Source organism: Entelurus aequoreus, linkage group LG08, assembly GCF_033978785.1.
Source record: "Entelurus aequoreus isolate RoL-2023_Sb linkage group LG08, RoL_Eaeq_v1.1, whole genome shotgun sequence".
In the NCBI taxonomy this organism is placed as follows: Eukaryota; Metazoa; Chordata; class Actinopteri; order Syngnathiformes; family Syngnathidae; genus Entelurus; species Entelurus aequoreus.
Window position 1 is genome coordinate 81253831 of NC_084738.1, and position 19059 is coordinate 81272889.

General features: G+C 36.1%; 1 protein-coding gene across 2 annotated transcripts in view; it reads right to left on the minus strand.

Annotated features, from left to right (window-relative positions):
• Positions 1 to 9449: 9449 nt before the first annotated feature.
• LOC133656347 (TNF receptor-associated factor 2-like) overlaps positions 9450 to 19059 on the minus strand; it is a 32295-nt gene continuing 22685 nt past the window's right edge. For both annotated transcript variants that reach the window (XM_062057401.1, XM_062057399.1), the window contains 2 exons: positions 10595 to 10743; positions 9450 to 10533 (listed from right to left, as the gene is read on the minus strand). In XM_062057401.1, coding sequence (XP_061913385.1) covers positions 10315 to 10533; positions 10595 to 10743 — 368 coding nt within the window. In that variant the 3' untranslated portion in view covers positions 9450 to 10314. The remainder of the gene's footprint in view (positions 10534 to 10594; positions 10744 to 19059) is intronic.

A 19059-nucleotide genomic window follows, 5' to 3' on the forward strand; every position in this document is an offset into this window, starting at 1 on the left:
GACCCGCTTAACATGCTTCAAAACTCACCATATTTGACACACACATCAGGACTGGCGAAAATTGCAATGTAATCAAAAAACCTAGCCCCAAAACTCAAAATTGCGCTCTAGCGCCCCCTAGGAAGAAAACACAGACAAAACTGCCTGTAACTTCCAGTAGAAATGTCGTAGAGACAGGAAACGAAAACCTCTATGTAGGTCTGACTTAGACCTAGATTTCATAAACTGACATCCTTCAGCAAAAATCAACAGGAAGTTTGCAATTCCCCCTTCAAAACAAAAGTTTTGTAAAAACAGTCACCTTTTCCTCTTTGAGCTATAATTTGACCCCCTTAACATGCTTCAAAACTCACCATATTTGACACACACATCAGGACTGGCGAAAATTGCAATCTAATCAAAAAACCTAGCCCCAAAACTCAAAATTGCGCTCTAGCGCCCCCTAGGAACAAAACACAGACAAAACTGCCTGTAACTTCCAGTAGAAATGTCGTAGAGACATGAAACAAAAACCTCTATGTAGGTCTGACTTAGACCTAGATTTCATACACTGACATCCTTCAGCAAAAATCAACAGGAAGTTTGCAATTCCCCCTTCAAAACAAACGTTTTGTAAAAACAGTCACTTTTGCCTCTTTGAGCTATAATTTGACCCCCTTAACATGCTTCAAAACTCACCATATTTGACACACACACCAGGACTGGCAAAAATTGCAATCTAATTAAAAAACCTAGCCCCAAAACTCAAAATTGCGCTCTAGCGCCCCCTAGGAAGAAAACACAGACAAAACTGCTCCTAGGAAGAAAACAGACAAAACTGCCTGTAACTTCCAGTAGGAATGTCGTAGAGACATAAAACAAAAACCTCTATGTAGGTCTCACTTAGACCTACATTTCATTCACTGACAACCCCCAGCAAAAATCAACAGGAAGTTTGCAATTCCCCCTTCAAAACAAAAGTTTTGTAAAAACCGGTCACCTTTTTTCAAACATTATCTCCTCTGAGCGTGTTTGTCGTGTTGGCTTCAAACTAGCACATTAGAGAGATTGAACCCTTTTAGGGACCGAATGTCCCTTTGGGACAGAGGACCCTATTGTATTTGTAAGGTTTTATTATTATTATACCGCCGCCTCTTTGAGCTGTAATTTGACCCGCTTAACATGCTTCAAAACTCACCATATTTGACACACACATCAGGACTGGCGAAAATTGCAATGTAATCAAAAAACCTAGCCCCAAAACTCAAAATTGCGCTCTAGCGCCCCCTAGGAAGAAAACACAGACAAAACTGCCTGTAACTTCCAGTAGAAATGTCGTAGAGACAGGAAACGAAAACCTCTATGTAGGTCTGACTTAGACCTAGATTTCATAAACTGACATCCTTCAGCAAAAATCAACAGGAAGTTTGCAATTCCCCCTTCAAAACAAAAGTTTTGTAAAAACAGTCACCTTTTCCTCTTTGAGCTATAATTTGACCCCCTTAACATGCTTCAAAACTCACCATATTTGACACACACATCAGGACTGGCAAAAATTGCAATCTAATCAAAAAACCTAGCCCCAAAACTCAAAATTGCGCTCTAGCGCCCCCTAGGAACAAAACACAGACAAAACTGCCTGTAACTTCCAGTAGAAATGTCGTAGAGACATGAAACAAAAACCTCTATGTAGGTCTGACTTAGACCTAGATTTCATACACTGACATCCTTCAGCAAAAATCAACAGGAAGTTTGCAATTCCCCCTTCAAAACAAACGTTTTGTAAAAACAGTCACCTTTGGCTCTTTGAGCTGTAATTTGACCCCCTTAACATGCTTCAAAACTCACCAAACTGGACACACACATCAGGACTGGCAAAAATTGCAATCTAATAAAAAAACCGAACCCCAAAACTCAAAATTGCGCTCTAGCGCCCCCTAGGAAGAAAACACAGACAAAACTGCTCCTAGGAAGAAAACAGACAAAACTGCCTGTAACTTCCAGTAGGAATGTCGTAGAGACATAAAACAAAAACCTCTATGTAGGTCTCACTTAGACCTAGATTTCATTCACTGACAACCCCCAGCAAAAATCAACAGGAAGTTTGCAATTCCCCCTTCAAAACAAAAGTTTTGTAAAAACCGGTCACCTTTTTTCAAACATTATCTCCTCTGAGCGTGTTTGTCGTGTTGGCTTCAAACTAGCACATTAGAGAGATTGAACCCTTTTAGGGACCGAATATCCCTTTGGGACAGAGGACCCTATTGTATTTGTAAGGTTTTATTATTATTATACCGCCGCCTCTTTGAGCTGTAATTTGACCCCCTTAACCTGCTTCAAAACTCACCATATTTGACACACACATCAGGACTGGCGAAAATTGCAATGTAATCAAAAAACCTAGCCCCAAAACTCAAAATTGCGCTCTAGCGCCCCCTAGGAAGAAAACACAGACAAAACTGCATGTAACTTCCAGTAGAAATGTCGTAGAGACATGAAACAAAAACCTCTATGTAGGTCTGACTTAGACCTAGATTTCATAAACTGACATCCTTCAGCAAAAATCAACAGGAAGTTTGCAATTCCCCCTTCAAAACAAAAGTTTTGTAAAAACAGTCACCTTTGCCTCTTTGAGCTGTAATTTGACCCCCTTAACATGCTTCAAAACTCACCATATTTGACACACACATCAGGACTGGCAAAAATTGCAATCTAATCCAAAAACATAGCCCCAAAATTTAAAATTGCGCTCTAGCGCCCCCTTAGGAACAAAACACAGACAAAACTGCCTGTAACTTCCAGTAGAAATGTCGTAGAGACATGAAACAAAAACCTCTATGTAGGTCTGACTTAGACCTAGATTTCATACACTGACATCCTTCAGCAAAAATCAACAGGAAGTTTGCAATTCCCCCTTAAAAACAAACCTTTTGTAAAAACAGTCACCTTTGCCTCTTTGAGCTGTAATTTGACCCCCTTAACATGCTTCAAAACTCACCAAACTGGACACACACATCAGGACTGGCAAAAATTGCAATCTAATAAAAAAACCGAACCCCAAAACTCAAAATTGCGCTCTAGCGCCCCCTAGGAAGAAAACACAGACAAAACTGCTCCTAGGAAGAAAACAGACAAAACTGCCTGTAACTTCCAGTAGGAATGTCGTAGAGACATAAAACAAAAACCTCTATGTAGGTCTCACTTAGACCTAGATTTCATTCACTGACAACCCCCAGCAAAAATCAACAGGAAGTTTGCAATTCCCCCTTCAAAACAAAAGTTTTGTAAAAACCGGTCACCTTTTTTCAAACATTATCTCCTCTGAGCGTGTTTGTCGTGTTGGCTTCAAACTAGCACATTAGAGAGATTGAACCCTTTTAGGGACCGAATATCCCTTTGGGACAGAGGACCCTATTGTATTTGTAAGGTTTTATTATTATTATACCGCCGCCTCTTTGAGCTGTAATTTGACCCCCTTAACCTGCTTCAAAACTCACCATATTTGACACACACATCAGGACTGGCGAAAATTGCAATGTAATCAAAAAACCTAGCCCCAAAACTCAAAATTGCGCTCTAGCGCCCCCTAGGAAGAAAACACAGACAAAACTGCATGTAACTTCCAGTAGAAATGTCGTAGAGACATGAAACAAAAACCTCTATGTAGGTCTGACTTAGACCTAGATTTCATAAACTGACATCCTTCAGCAAAAATCAACAGGAAGTTTGCAATTCCCCCTTCAAAACAAAAGTTTTGTAAAAACAGTCACCTTTGCCTCTTTGAGCTGTAATTTGACCCCCTTAACATGCTTCAAAACTCACCATATTTGACACACACATCAGGACTGGCAAAAATTGCAATCTAATCAAAAAACATAGCCCCAAAATTTAAAATTGCGCTCTAGCGCCCCCTTAGGAACAAAACACAGACAAAACTGCCTGTAACTTCCAGTAGAAATGTCGTAGAGACATGAAACAAAAACCTCTATGTAGGTCTGACTTAGACCTAGATTTCATACACTGACATCCTTCAGCAAAAATCAACAGGAAGTTTGCAATTCCCCCTTAAAAACAAACGTTTTGTAAAAACAGTCACCTTTGCCTCTTTGAGCTGTAATTTGACCCCCTTAACATGCTTCAAAACTCACCAAACTGGACACACACATCAGGACTGGCAAAAATTGCAATCTAATAAAAAAACCGAACCCCAAAACTCAAAATTGCGCTCTAGCGCCCCCTAGGAAGAAAACACAGACAAAACTGCTCCTAGGAAGAAAACAGACAAAACTGCCTGTAACTTCCAGTAGGAATGTCGTAGAGACATAAAACAAAAACCTCTATGTAGGTCTCACTTAGACCTAGATTTCATTCACTGACAACCCCCAGCAAAAATCAACAGGAAGTTTGCAATTCCCCCTTCAAAACAAAAGTTTTGTAAAAACCGGTCACCTTTTTTCAAACATTATCTCCTCTGAGCGCGTTGGCTTCAAACTAGCACATTAGAGAGATCGAACCCTTCTGATTAAAAGTTGACGAAAGAGTTTTAATTACTGCTCCGGTTTGGATTTTATGTGCCGTCAAAGTCGGTCCCGTCCATCGCTGCTTGCAGCTTTAATTTTTTTAGATCTTTAGGATGGAAACTGTAGCTGCCATTGTGATGTGCGGTGATGTTTTCAAATTATCATAAGTCTTCAACTATACAATGTATTTCAATGGTTGGAATCTGCGCTTTTGCAGATATTATTTTGATACTTTTCGATACTTTTCGGTACTTTTCTATACTTTTCTAAATAAAGGGGACCGGAAAAAAATCGCATTATTGGCTTTATTTTAACAAAAAATATTAGGGTGTGGCGGACCGGTACTTTTCAGAGGCGGTATGGTACCGAATATGATTCATTAGTATGGCGGTACTATACTAATACCCGTATACCGTACAACCCTACTAGTGACTGTGGTAATCTACGTCACAGCAGCTCAGACGAGGCACCAAGCAGTGTGGGTGGGGAGCGTTTCCACAGAGTGTTTCCAGAGCCTGAAATGTGAGAAGGAGATTTTTACAAGAAAGTTCTAAAGCTTAGTAATATATTAGATGTATCAGATTGTAGATGTTTTTTGGGTTTTTTTACCCTTCGCGTTCATATTTCGCTGTGTTTGTTGCATTTGGCTTGATTGTAAAATTAGTCGATAGACAGGGGTGTGACGTTCATATGTTCTCAATATTCAGGGTTTTATCGTTCATAGAAAAATTTCAAATTCCGTTTTTAAGGCGGTCTGTCATAACATTTTTAGCATTCAATCAGACTTTATTGTGGGGTTTTATATTAGTTTTCCTAAAAATAGATATACCGGCCCCCAGACACATTTTTTTCTCTAAATTTGGCCCCCCAGTCAAAATAATTGCCCAGGCCTGCCATAGACGGGTCTGATGTGGTGGCATCAACACAGAACAACCTGAGTGGGCGCACGGCGCAGACTAGTGGCGAGTACAGGGAATGGAAAGGTGAAGTCTTTTTACACCTCAGGTGCAAAAAGACAGCCAATCAGGGTCCCTGCGCCACACAAATCTAAGTACACAGAAGTGTGTGTACCAGGTCACGTGGTGTGCATTCACAGAACGGAAGTATGCGTCACATGACATCGGAGGCGGGCGCTACAAAAGGGGCGTCGCCACCTACATCTTGCTGACTGCTGTCAGACGCGACATCGCACGATACGCGTATGAGACATCGGACGCTTTATTGAACGCTTTTGACAGTTCAACTACATGTTGTCTGCAGACCAACTAAGCAGGTTTCGCATTACGTCATTCACGACATTGCATCCCGGAACTCTGCGTGCGCTGGACTGGCCAAACAGGAAGTCCGACAAGTACTCAACCCAGCCGACTTTCAAGTGACAGGCCGCAGACAGATTGAAATACGGACACATTTTTTTTTTACACACACAAATTGAGATACAGACACACAAATATCAGGTTACACACGCACAGATTGAGATACGCATTTGCAAGTACACACCCCAAAAAGCAGTGAAGTTGTCACGTTGTGTAAATGGTAAATAAAAACAGAATACAATGATTTGCAAATCCTTTTCAACTTATATTCAATTGAATAGACTGCAAAGACAAGATATTTCATGTTCTCACTGGAAAACGTCGTTATTTTTTGCAAATATCAGCTCATTTGGAATTTGATGCCTGCAACATGTTTCAAAAAAGCTGGCACAAGTGGCAAAAAAGACTGAGGAAGTTGAGGAATGCTCATCAAAGACTTATTTGGAACATCCCACAGGTGAAGAGGCTAATTGGGAGCAGGTGGGTGCCATGATTGGCTATAAAAGCAGCTTCCATGAAATGCTCAGGCATTCACAAACAAGGACGGGGCGAGGGTCATCACTTTGTCAACAAATGCGTCAGTTTAAGAACAACATTTCTCAACCAGCTATTGCAAGGAATTTAGGGATTTCACCATCTACGCTCCGTAATATCATCAAAAGGTTCAGAGAATCTGGAGAAACCACAGCACTTAAGCGATGATATAACGTACATTCGATCCCTCAGGCGGTGCTGCATCAAAAAGCGACATCAGTGTGTAAAGGATATCACCACATGGCCTCAGGCACACATTAGAAAAACCACTGTCAGTAACTACAGTTGGTCGCTACATCTGTAAGTGCAAGTTAAAACTGTACTATGCAAAGCTAAAGCCATTTTATCAACAACACCCAGAAACGCCAACGGCTTCGCTGGGCCCGAGCTCATCTAAGATGGACTGATGCAAAGTGGAAAAGTGTTCTGTGGTCTGACGAGTCCACATTTATTGGGAAACTGGACGTCGTGTCCTCCGGAACAAAGAGGAAAAGAACCATCCGGATTGTTCTAGGCGCAAAGTGTAAAAGCCAGCACGTGTGATGGTATGGGGGTGTATTAGTGCCCAAGACATGGGTAACTTACACATCTGTGAAGGCGCCATTAATGCTGAAAGGTACATACAGGTTTTGGAGCAATCCAAGCAACGTTATCATGGACGCCCCTGCTTATTTCAGCAAGACGATGCCAAGCCACGTGTTACAACGGCGTGGCTTCGTAGTAAAAGAGTGCGGGTACTAGACTGGCCTGCCTGTAGTCCAGACCTGCCTCCCATTGAAAATGTTGAAGCCTAAAATAGCAGAAGGGAGACTGTTGAACAACTTAAAGGCCTACTGAAAGCCACTACTAGCGACCACGCAGTCTGATAGTTTATATATCAATGATGAAATCTTAACATTGCAACACATGCCAATACAGCCGGGTTAACTTATAAAGTGCAATTTTAAATTTCCCGCGAAACTTCCGGTTGAAAACGTCTATGTATGATGACGTATGCGCGTGACGTCAATGGTTGAAACGGAAGTATTCGGACACCATTGAATCCAATACAAAAAAGCTCTGTTTTCATCTCAAAATTCCACAGTATTCTGGACATCTGTGTTGGTGAATCTTTTGCAATTTGTTTAATGAACAATGGAGACTGCAAAGAAGAAAGTTGAAGGTGGGATCGGTGTATTAGCGGCTGGCTGCAGCAACACAACCAGGAGGACTTTGAAATGGATGGCAGACGCGCTATCCGACGCTAGCCGCCGACCGCATCGATGATCGGGTGAAGTCCTTCGTCGCTCCGTCGATCGCTGGAACGCAGGTGAGCACGGGTGTTGATGAGCAGATGAGGGCTGGCTGGCGTAGGTGGATAGCTAATGTTTTTAGCATAGCTCTGTGAGGTCCCGTTGCTAAGTTAGCTTCAATGGCGTCGTTAGCAACAGCATTGTTAAGCTTCGCCAGGCTGGAAAGCATTAACCGTGTATTTACATGTCCATGGTTTAATAGTATTGTTGATTTTCTGTCTATCCTTCCAGTCAGGGGTTTATTTCTTTTGTTTCTATCTGCAGTTAAGCCCGATGCTATCACGTTAGCTCCGTAGCTAAAGAGCTTCGCCGATGTATTGTCGTGGAGATAAAAGTCACTGTGAATGTCCATTTGGCGTTCTCGACTCTCATTTTCAAGAGGATATAGTATCCGAGGTGGTTTAAAATACAAATCCGTGATCCACAATAGAAAAAGGAGAGAGTGTGGAATCCAATGAGCCAGCTTGTACCTAAGTTACGGTCAGAGCGAAAAAAGATACGTTCTGCACTGCACTCTAGTCCTTCACTCTCACGTTCCTCATCCACGAATCTTTCATCCTGGCTCAAATTAATGGGGTAATCGTCGCTTTCTCGGTCCGAATCGCTCTCGCTGCTCGTGTGGGGAAATGTGAGGAGCCTTTCAACCTTTGACGTCACGCCATACTTGCCAACCCTCCCGTTTTTAGCGGGAGAATCCCGGTATTCAGCGCCTCTCCCGACAACCTCCCGGCAGAGATTTTCTCCCGACAAACTCCCGGTATTCAGCGGACCTGAGTGGGGACAGCCGTTCTCACGTCCGCTTTCCCAGCAGCTTGCCTGCCCAATGACGTCATAACATCTACGGCTTTTAGAGAGTAGAGTGCACAACAAGGAGAGAGAGTTTTTGGTTTCTTATGTGGGTTTATTGTTAGGCAGTTTCATTAACGTCCTCCCAGCGCGGTAACAACACACAACAACAGCAGTCACGTTTAGTCTACCGTAAAGCAGTTCGTCTGCCATAAACAGCAATGCTGTGACACTCTTAAACAGGACAATACTGCCACCTACTGGATAGAACACTGAAATTCAAGTATGTCTTTTATTTATATGTATAATAAAATTAAAAAAGATTAAAAATTATATATATAGCTAGAATTCACTGAAAGTCAAGTATTTCATACATATATATATATATATATATATATATATATATATATATATATATATATATATATATATATATATATATATATATATATATATATATATATATATATATATATATATATATATATATGAAATAGTTGATTTGGTGAATTCTAGCTGTAAATATACTCTCCTCTTAACCACGCCCTTAGCCACGCCCCCCCAATATTGGAGGTCTCAAGGTTGGCAAGTATGCGTCACGCTACTTCCGGTACAGGCAAGGCTTTTTTTTATCAGCGACCAGAACTTTATCGTCGATGTTCTCTACTAAATCCTTTCAGCAAAAATATGGCAATATCGCGAAATGATCAAGTATGACACATAGAATGGATCTGCTATCCCCGTTTAAATTAAAAAAAATCATTTCAGTAGGCCTTTAAGCTGTACATCAAGCAAGAATGGGAAATAATTCCACTTCAAAAATGTGTCTCCTCAGTTCCCAAACCTTTACTGAGTGTTGTTAAAAGGAAAGGCCATGTAACACAGTGGTAAAAATGCACTGCTGCCATTAAATTCTAAGTTAATGATTATTTGTTTGCCAGTGTGAACATGAAATATCTTGTCTTTGCAGTCTATTCTATTGAATATAAGTTGAAAAGGATTTGCAAATCATTGTATTCTGTTTTTATTTACCATTTACACAACGTAACAACTTCACTGGTTTTGGGGTTTTGTAGTTCAGCTGCAATAACACTCCCAAATGGGGGTTTTGGGACAACTCCAGCTGTGTGCGTCCGTCACGGGGGACAAAAAAACGCTCGTCGACACCTCGCTAACTCCACTGTATCTTCCACAGATGTACCAAAGCACCGGTCACAACCCCGAGTCGGAACGAGCGACGGACGCCAAAAAAACGGACGGGGGACGCCCTCGAAACCCTGCTTCTGAACCCGAACCCTGCTTGGAACCCTAACCTGACGTGCGGGCGAGATGGCCGCTGCTACGCTTCATGAAGCTAAGGCGCACTTTGACACTCGGCATGCACGTCACCCATATTGAAAGGAAAAGAAAAGCCTGGTTGATCACATAACTCCACGTTTGTCTATGCAAAAAAGTACTCAACATTAGAACGGAGAGGGCATCACGATACCGACAATCTGAAGAAGAAGAAGAAGAAGAAGAAGAAGAAGCTAAAAACGCCACCGCCACGTGACCGTCTATCGGCCCAATTCTGCGCCGACGACGCTCAGACGTCCCCGCGTCTGCTCAACGCCGCTCCCGAACCCGTCGCTCTGGTGTCCTGCGAGCCAAAAACCAAGGTGAGGGAAGAAAACCTGGGGAAGTGCGGCGCCCGACACAAACAGTGATGGCGGACGCCCTCGCCGACGACGACGACAACAACGCCGCCGCCCGGGCGGGGCCGACCGTTTCGTCTCCCCAAAGCCGCAAAGGGGGCGCTTAACGCCGTCCTACGGGGATCGCCAAAACGAAGCCCCCGATTCAAGGAGACGCCCTCGCAATGGAAGCCGAGCTCCCCCCCCCTCCCCGCTAGAGGCCGGTGAGGTCCACGATGGCCTTGATGAAGATGGTGTCGTCGCGGATGTAGGAGTTTTTGGCGTCCAGCTTGGAGAGCGGGCAGAAGAGCGGGCAGCCGCTGGCGATGTTCATCTCGCTGACGGGCCGCTGGAAGGAGGAGGAGGTGACGTCGGGGCGGAAGGCGTCGATGATGTGCTCGCGGTTGCTCTGGTCCAGCAACATCAGCGTCACCTGCGGGGCGGACCAGGCGGCGTCAGCCGACTCGTTTCCGGGCGCCTTCGGAAGTTGTTACCTTTTGGTTGAAGGGCCATTTGAGCAGGGCGTCGCTGAGTCCTCGCATGACCACGAAGAACAAGGACAGGTGGCTGCCTCGGCCCGTGCCGTCGCCGTTCAGGTAGATCCGCAGACACATCTTGTAGCCGTACTTGCTGGTGTAGAACGCTGCCGGACAGGAAGTCAGACAATCACAACACCCTCATGTCAGCGGCGGTCCAAAGTGCATCTCGTTTTTTTTGGACGGCCCGCGGCACATTCTAAAAATACTATTACAAAATAACCTCAAAACATTTGAATAAAAGAGAAAAGAGGTGAAATGTGACCAGAAAAAGCCATGCAGGCTGTCCTAGCTCCAAAAATAATAATGAATCAAAATCAATTTGGTTATGAATTATTGGCTCCAATTAATTCACATCAAATATTCCACTTTGACATATTTTCTGGGAAGAATATTGCATATTTTGTGTTTTTCTTTGACAAAAAGAGCCATAAAAAAAAAAAAAAAAAAAAACATTAAAAAAATCATAAAAACTTACAATAAACGTAGAGATTTAAACAATAAAAGTAAAAAAAAAAATGTATGACTTATTTTTAACACTTATATGAGTGGGGCCCTTTTGGATCCCTGAGAAAAATTTTTTTTAACTGTCATTACTATAAAAAAAAAAATTATAATGAATTATAATCAATGTTATGAATTATTGACATATTTAGGCTCCAATGACTTCACATCAAATATTCCACTTTGACATATTTTCTGGGAAGAATATTGCATATTTTGTGTTTTTCTTTGACAAAAAGAGCCATAAATTTAAAAAAAAAAAAAACATTAAAAAAATCATAAAAACTTACAATAAACGTAGAGATTTAAACAATAAAAGTAAAATAAAATGTATGACTTATTTTTAACACTTATATGAGTGGGGCCCTTTTGGATCCCTGAGAAAAAAATGTTAAACTGTCATTACTAAAAAAAAAAAAATTATAATGATTTATAATCAATGAAATGAATTATTGACATATTTAGGCTCCAATGACTTCACATCAAATATTCCACTTTGACATATTTTCTGGGAAGAATATTGCATATTTTGTGTTTTTCTTTGACAAAAAGAGCCATAAATTTTTTTTTAAAAAAACATTAAAAAAATCATAAAAACTTACAATAAACGTAGAGATTTAAACAATAAAAGTAAAAAAAAAAATGTATGACTTATTTTTAACACTTATATGAGTGGGGCCCTTTTGGATCCCTGAGAAAAAAAATGTAAACTGTCATTACTAAAAAAAAAAAATTATAATGAATTATAATCAATGTTATGAATTATTGACATATTTAGGCTCCAATGACTTCACATCAAATATTCCACTTTGACATATTTTCTGGGAAGAATATTGCATATTTTGAGGGTTTTTTTTGACAAAAAGAGCCATAACAAAACGTTTAAAAAAAACATAACAACTTACAATAGACGGATTGATCTGAAGTTGATCTAGATATTTAAGTAAAAATATGTTAAAAAAATAAATAAATAATAATGACTTATTTTTAACACTTATATGAGTGGGGCCGTTTTGGATTACTGAGAGAAAAAAAAAAAAATGTCATTGCTAAAAAAAAAAATATTATTATTATTATAATCCATCCATCCACCCATTTTCTACCGCTTATCCTTTTATAATCAATGTTATGAATTGTTGACATATTTAGGGCTCCAATGACTTCACATCAAATATTCCACTTTTACATGTTTTCTGGAGAAAATATTGCATATTTTGTGATTTTCTTTAACAAAAAGAGCCCTTAAAACAAAACAAAACAAAAATCATAAAAACTTAAAATAGACGTAGAGATTTAAACAATAAAAGTAAAAAAAAAAAATGTATGACTTATTTTTAACACTTATATGAGTGGGGCCCTTTTGGATCCCTGAGAAAAAAAATGTAAACTGTCATTACTAAAAAAAAAAAATTATAATGAATTATAATCAATGTTATGAATTATTGACATATTTAGGCTCCAATGACTTCACATCAAATATTCCACTTTGACATATTTTCTGGGAAGAATATTGCATATTTTGTGTTTTTCTTTGACAAAAAGAGCCATAAATTTTTTTTTAAAAAAACATTAAAAAAATCATTAAAACTTACAATAAACGTAGAGATTTAAACAATAAAAGTAAAAAAAAATGTATGACTTATTTTTAACACTTATATGAGTGGGGCCCTTTTGGATCCCTGAGGAAAAAAATGTAAACTGTCATTACTAAAAAAAAAAAATTATAATGAATTATAATCAATGTTATGAATTATTGACATATTTAGGCTCCAATGACTTCACATCAAATATTCCACTTTGACATATTTTCTGGGAAGAATATTGCATATTTTGAGGGGTTTTTTTTGACAAAAAGAGCCATTAAAAAACATTTAAAAAAAACATAAAAACTTACAATAGACGGATTGATCTGAAGTTGATCTAGATATTTAAGTAAAAATATGTTTAAAAAAAATAATAATAATGACTTATTTTTAACACTTATATGAGTGGAGCCGTTTTGGATTACTGAAAGAAAAAAAAGAAAAAATGTCATTGCTAAAAAAAAAAAATTATTATTATTATAATCCATCCATCCACCCATTTTCTACCGCTTATCACTTTATAATCAATGTTTTGAATGATTGACATATTCAGGGCTCCAATGACTTCACATCAAATATTCCACTTTTACATGTTTTCTGGAGAAAATATTGCATATTTTGTGATTTTCTTTGACAAAAAGAGCCATTAAAACAACACAGAAAACTTAAAAAAAATCATAAAAACTTACAATAGACGGATTGATCTGAAGTTGATCTAGATATTTAAGTGATAAAAGTAAAAAAAAAATATTTATTAGGACTTATTTTTAACACATGAGTGGGGCCCTTTTGGAACCCTGATAAAAAAAATTTTAAAACGGTCATTGCTAAAAAAAAAAAAAAAAATTATTATAATCAATGTTATGAATTATTGACCTATTTAGGGCTCCAATGGCTTCACATCAGATATTCCACTTTGACATGTTTTCTGGAGAAAATATTGCATATTTTGTGTTTTTCTTTGACAAAAAGAGCCATTAAAACAAAACAAAACAAAAACATTTTTTAAAAATCATAAAAACTTACAATAGACGTAAGGATTTAAACAATAAAAGTAAAAAAAAAAATTAATGACTTATTTTTACACTTATATGAGTGGGGCCCTTTTGGATCCCTGAGAAAAATAATGTTTTAACTGCCATTGCTAAAAAAACAAACATTATTATTATAATCAATGTTATGAATTATTGACATATTTAGGGCTCCAATGACTTCACATCAAATATTCCACTTTGACATGTTTTCTGGGAAAAATATTGCATATTTTGTGTTTTTCTTTGACAAAAAGAGCCATTAAAACAAAACAAGAAACATAAAAAAATTATAAAAACTTACAATAGACGGATTGATCTGAAGTTGATCTACATATTTAAGTGATAAAAGTAAAAAATATATATTTATTAGGACTTATTTTTAACACTTAAATGAGTGGGGCCCTTTTGGATCCCTGATAAAAAAAAAAAATTTAAACGGTCATTGCTAAAAAATATATATATATATATATATTATTATAATCAATGTATGAATTATTAACATATTTAGGGCTCCAATAACTTCACATCAAATATTCCACTTTGACATGTTTTCTGGGAAAAATATTGCATATTTTGTGTTTTTCTTTGACAAAATGAGCCATTAAAACAAAAGAAAACAAAAAACATAAAAAAAAAAAAATCATAAAAACTTACAATAGACGTAGAGATTTAAACAATAAAAGTAAAAAAAATATATATGACTTATTTTTAACACTTATATAAATGGGGCCCTTTTGGATCCCTGAGAAAAATAATGTTTTAACTGCCATTGCTATAAAAACAAACATTATTATTATAATCAATGTTATGAATTATTGACATATTTAGGGCTACAATGACTTCACATCAAATATTCCACTTTGACATGTTTTCTGGGAAAAATATTGAATATTTTGTTTTTTTCTTTGACAAATAGAGCCATAAAACAAAACAAAATATATAAAAAAATCATAAAAACTTACAATAGACAGAGTGATCTGAAGTTGATCTAGAGATTTAAGTGATAAAAGTAAAAAAAATAAAATAAAATTAGGACTTATTTTTAACACTTATATGAGTGGGGCCCTTTTGGATCTCTGAGAGAAAAAAATTTTCTAACTGTCATTGATTAAAAAAAAAAAAGTTTTATTATTATAATCAATGTTATGAATTATTGACATATTTAGGGCTACAATGACTTCACATCAAATATTCCACTTTGACATGTTTTCTGGGAAAAATATTGAATATTTTGTTTTATTCTTTGACAAAAAGAGCCATTAAAACAAAACAAAACAAAAACATTTTTTTTTTAAATCATAAAAACTTACAATAGACGTAAGGATTTAAACAATAAAAGTTAAAAAATAAATGTATGACTTATTTTTAACACTTATATGAGTGGGGCCCTTTTGGATCTCTGAGAAAAAAAATGTTCAAACTGTCATTGCTAAAAAAAAACAACGTTTATTATTATAATCAATGTTATGAATTATTGACATATTTAGGGCTCCAATGACTTCACATCAAATATTCCACTTTGACATGTTTTCTGGGAAAAAATATTGAATATTTTGTTTTTTTCTTTGACAAAAAGAGCCATTAAAACAAAACAAAACAAAAACATTTTTAAAAAAATCATAAAAACTTACAATAGACGTAAGGATTTAAACAATAAAAGTTTTACAAAAAATGTATGACTTATTTTTAACACTTATATGAGTGGGGCCCTTTTGGATCCCTGAGAAAAATAATGTTTTAACTGCCATTGCTAAAAAAACAAACATTATTATTATAATCAATGTTATGAATTATTGACATATTTAGGGCTCCAATGACTTCACATCAAATATTCCACTTTGACATGTTTTCTGGGAAAAATATTGCATATTTTGTGTTTTTCTTTGACAAAAAGAGCCATTAAAACAAAACAAGAAACATAAAAAAATTATAAAAACTTACAATAGACGGATTGATCTGAAGTTGATCTACATATTTAAGTGATAAAAGTAAAAAAAAAAATATTTATTAGGACTTATTTTTAACACTTAAATGAGTGGGGCCCTTTTGGATCCCTGATTTTAAAAAAAATTTAAAACGGTCATTGCTAAAAAAATATATATATATATTATTATAATCAATGTATGAATTATTAACACATTTAGGGCTCCAATGACTTCACATCAAATATTCCACTTTGACATGTTTTCTGGGAAAAATATTGCATATTTTGTGTTTTTCTTTGACAAAATGAGCCATTAAAACAAAAGAAAACAAAAAACATTAAAAAAAAAAAAAATCATAAAAACTTACAATAGAGGTAGAGATTTAAACAATAAAAGTAAAAAATATATATATGACTTATTTTTAACACGTATATGAATGGGGCCCTTTTGGATCTCTGAGGAAAAAAAATGTCTAACTGTCATTGCTAAAAAAAAAAGTTTATTATTATAATCAATGTTATGAATTATTGACATATTAGGGCTCCAATGACTTCACATCAGATATTCCACTTTGACATGTTTTCTGGGAAAAATATTGAATATTTTGTTTTTTTCTTTGACAAAATGAGCCATTAAAACAAAACAAAACAAAAACTTTTTTTTTAAAAATCATAAAAACTTACAATAGACGTAAGGATTTAAACAATAAAAGTTAAAAAAAAATGTATGACTTATTTTTAACACTTATATGAGTGGGGCTCTTTTGGATCTCTGAGGAAAAAAATGTTCTAACTGTCATTGCTAAAAAAAACAACGTTTATTGTTATAATCAATGTATGAATTATTGAAATATTTAGGGCTCCAATGACTTCACATCAAATATTTCACTTTGACATGTTTTCTGGGGAAAATATTGCATATTTTGTTATTTTCTTTGACAAATAGAGCCATAAAAAAAAACAAAATACATAAAAAAATGATAAAAACTTACAATAGACGGATTGATCTGAAGTTGATCTAGAGATTTAAGTGATAAAAGTAAAAAAAATTAAATTAAATTAGGACTTATTTTTAACACTTATATGAGTGAGGCCCTTTTGGATCCCTGATTTTAAATTTTTTTAACTTTCATTGATAAAAGAAAAAAATAATAATAATGAATTATCAATGTTATGAATTACTGACATATTTAGGGCTCCAATGACTTCACATCAAATATTCCACTTTGACATATTTTCTGGGAAAAATATTGCATATTTTGTGTTTTTCTTTGACAAAAAGAGCCATTAAAACAAAACAAGAAACATTAAAAAATGATAAAAAACTAACAATAGACGGATTGATCTGAAGTTGATCTAGATATTTAAGTGATAAAAGTAAAAAAAATATATTTATTAGGACTTTTTTTAACACTTATATGAGTGGGGCCCTTTTGGATCCCTGATAAAAAAAAAGTTAAAACGGTCATTGCTAAAAAAAAATACAAATTGTTATAATCAATGTTATGAATTATTGACATATTTAGGGCTCCAATGACTTCACATCAAATATTCCACTTTGACATGTTTTGTGGGAAAAAATATTGCATACTTTGTGTTTTTCTTTGACAAAAAGAGCCATTAAAATAAAAGAAAACAAAAAACCTTGAAAAAAAATCATAAAAACTTACAATAGACGTAGAGATTTAAACAATAAAAGTAAAAAAAAAATGTATGACTTATTTTTAACACTTATTTGAGTGGGGCTCTTTTGGATCCCTGACTATTTGTTTAAAACTAACATTACTAAAAAAAATAATAATAATGAATTATAATCAATGTTATGTATTATTGACATATTTAGGGCTCCAATGACTTCACATCAAATATTCCACTCTGACATATTTACTGGGAAAAATATTGCATATTTTGTGTTTTTCTTTGACAAAAAAAGAGCCATGAAACAAAACAAAAAAAAACATTAAAAAAATCATAAAAACTTACAATAGATGGATTGATCTGAAGTTGACCTACAGATTTAAGTGATAAAAGTAAAAAAAAAAAAAATCTATTACTTATTTTTAAGACTTATATAAGTAGGGCTCTTTTGGATCCCTGAGAATTTTTTTTTAAACTAACATAACTAAAAAAAATTATAATAATGAATTATAATCAATGTTATGAATTATTGACATATTTAGGGCTCCAATGACTTCACATCAAATATTCCACTTTGACATATTTTATGGGAAATAATATTGCATATTTTGTGTTTTTCTATGACAAAAAGAGTCATTAAAACAAAAACAAAAAAAATCATTAAAAAAAATTCATAAAAACTTACAATAGACGGAGAGATTTAAACAATAAAAGTAAATAAAATAATTTATGACTTATTTTTAACACTTATATGAGTGGGGACCTTTTGGATCCCTGACCATTTTTTTTAAAACTAACATTACTAAAAAAAATAATAATAATGAATTATAATCAATGTTATGAATTATTGACATATTTAGGGCTCCAATTGCTTCACATCAAATATTACATTTTGACCTATTTTCTGGGAAAAATATTGCATATTTTGTGATTTTCTTTGACAAAAAGAGCCATACAAAAACCCATACAAAAATGATAAAAACTTACAATAGACAGATTGATCTGAAGTTGATCTAGAGATTTAAGCGATAAAAGTAAAAAAAAAATGTATGACTTATTTTGGAAGGAAAATGCTCCTCATCCAAAGTAAAAAGTGATTTACTTTGAGTTTTTATCATTTGTGGCAATGTGCCTCAAGTAGTCTTTGTTCGTGTGTGTAGTGCACTTCCAAGAGTCCTGGGTCAGACACCTGCGCCAGTATGAGGACGTGTTTTCCAATAAACTACTTTTAACGGCGGGCTCTGTGACTACAATTAATAGCAACGGAATGAAAGAGTTTGAGTACTTTAGCATTGTTAGCTCGATTTGTTGTGTAGCCAGCTTAGCCTTCTACTGTAAGAAAATAGCGTCATCGTCCTCCGGCAAAATAAAGAATAATTTCCCTAAAACCTACTTTTAATTTGATCAGTGTCTACCGTGCTTGGCAATGAACGAGTAAGTTATACGATCCGTTTTTACGTTTGCCATGTAGCTCGTAGGTTAGTTCATAGCCTCGAGCCTCCATTGTTTCCCGAGGACACCTCCGTGATGGACGGTCTGACCTCCCTCCCTCCTCAACAACACCTGGGAGTTGAACTTTGCTTGCACTGCCTGCGGAGCGGCTCCAGGCCTACAGACACAACAACGCTACACCCTGGACAATGGGCATATGCACCCCACAGCCCCCCAACCCCACCCCACGCCTTCACCACAGCTTGATTCCCCTTAGGGGCGATTGACGGCTGACTAGCGCTTATACAG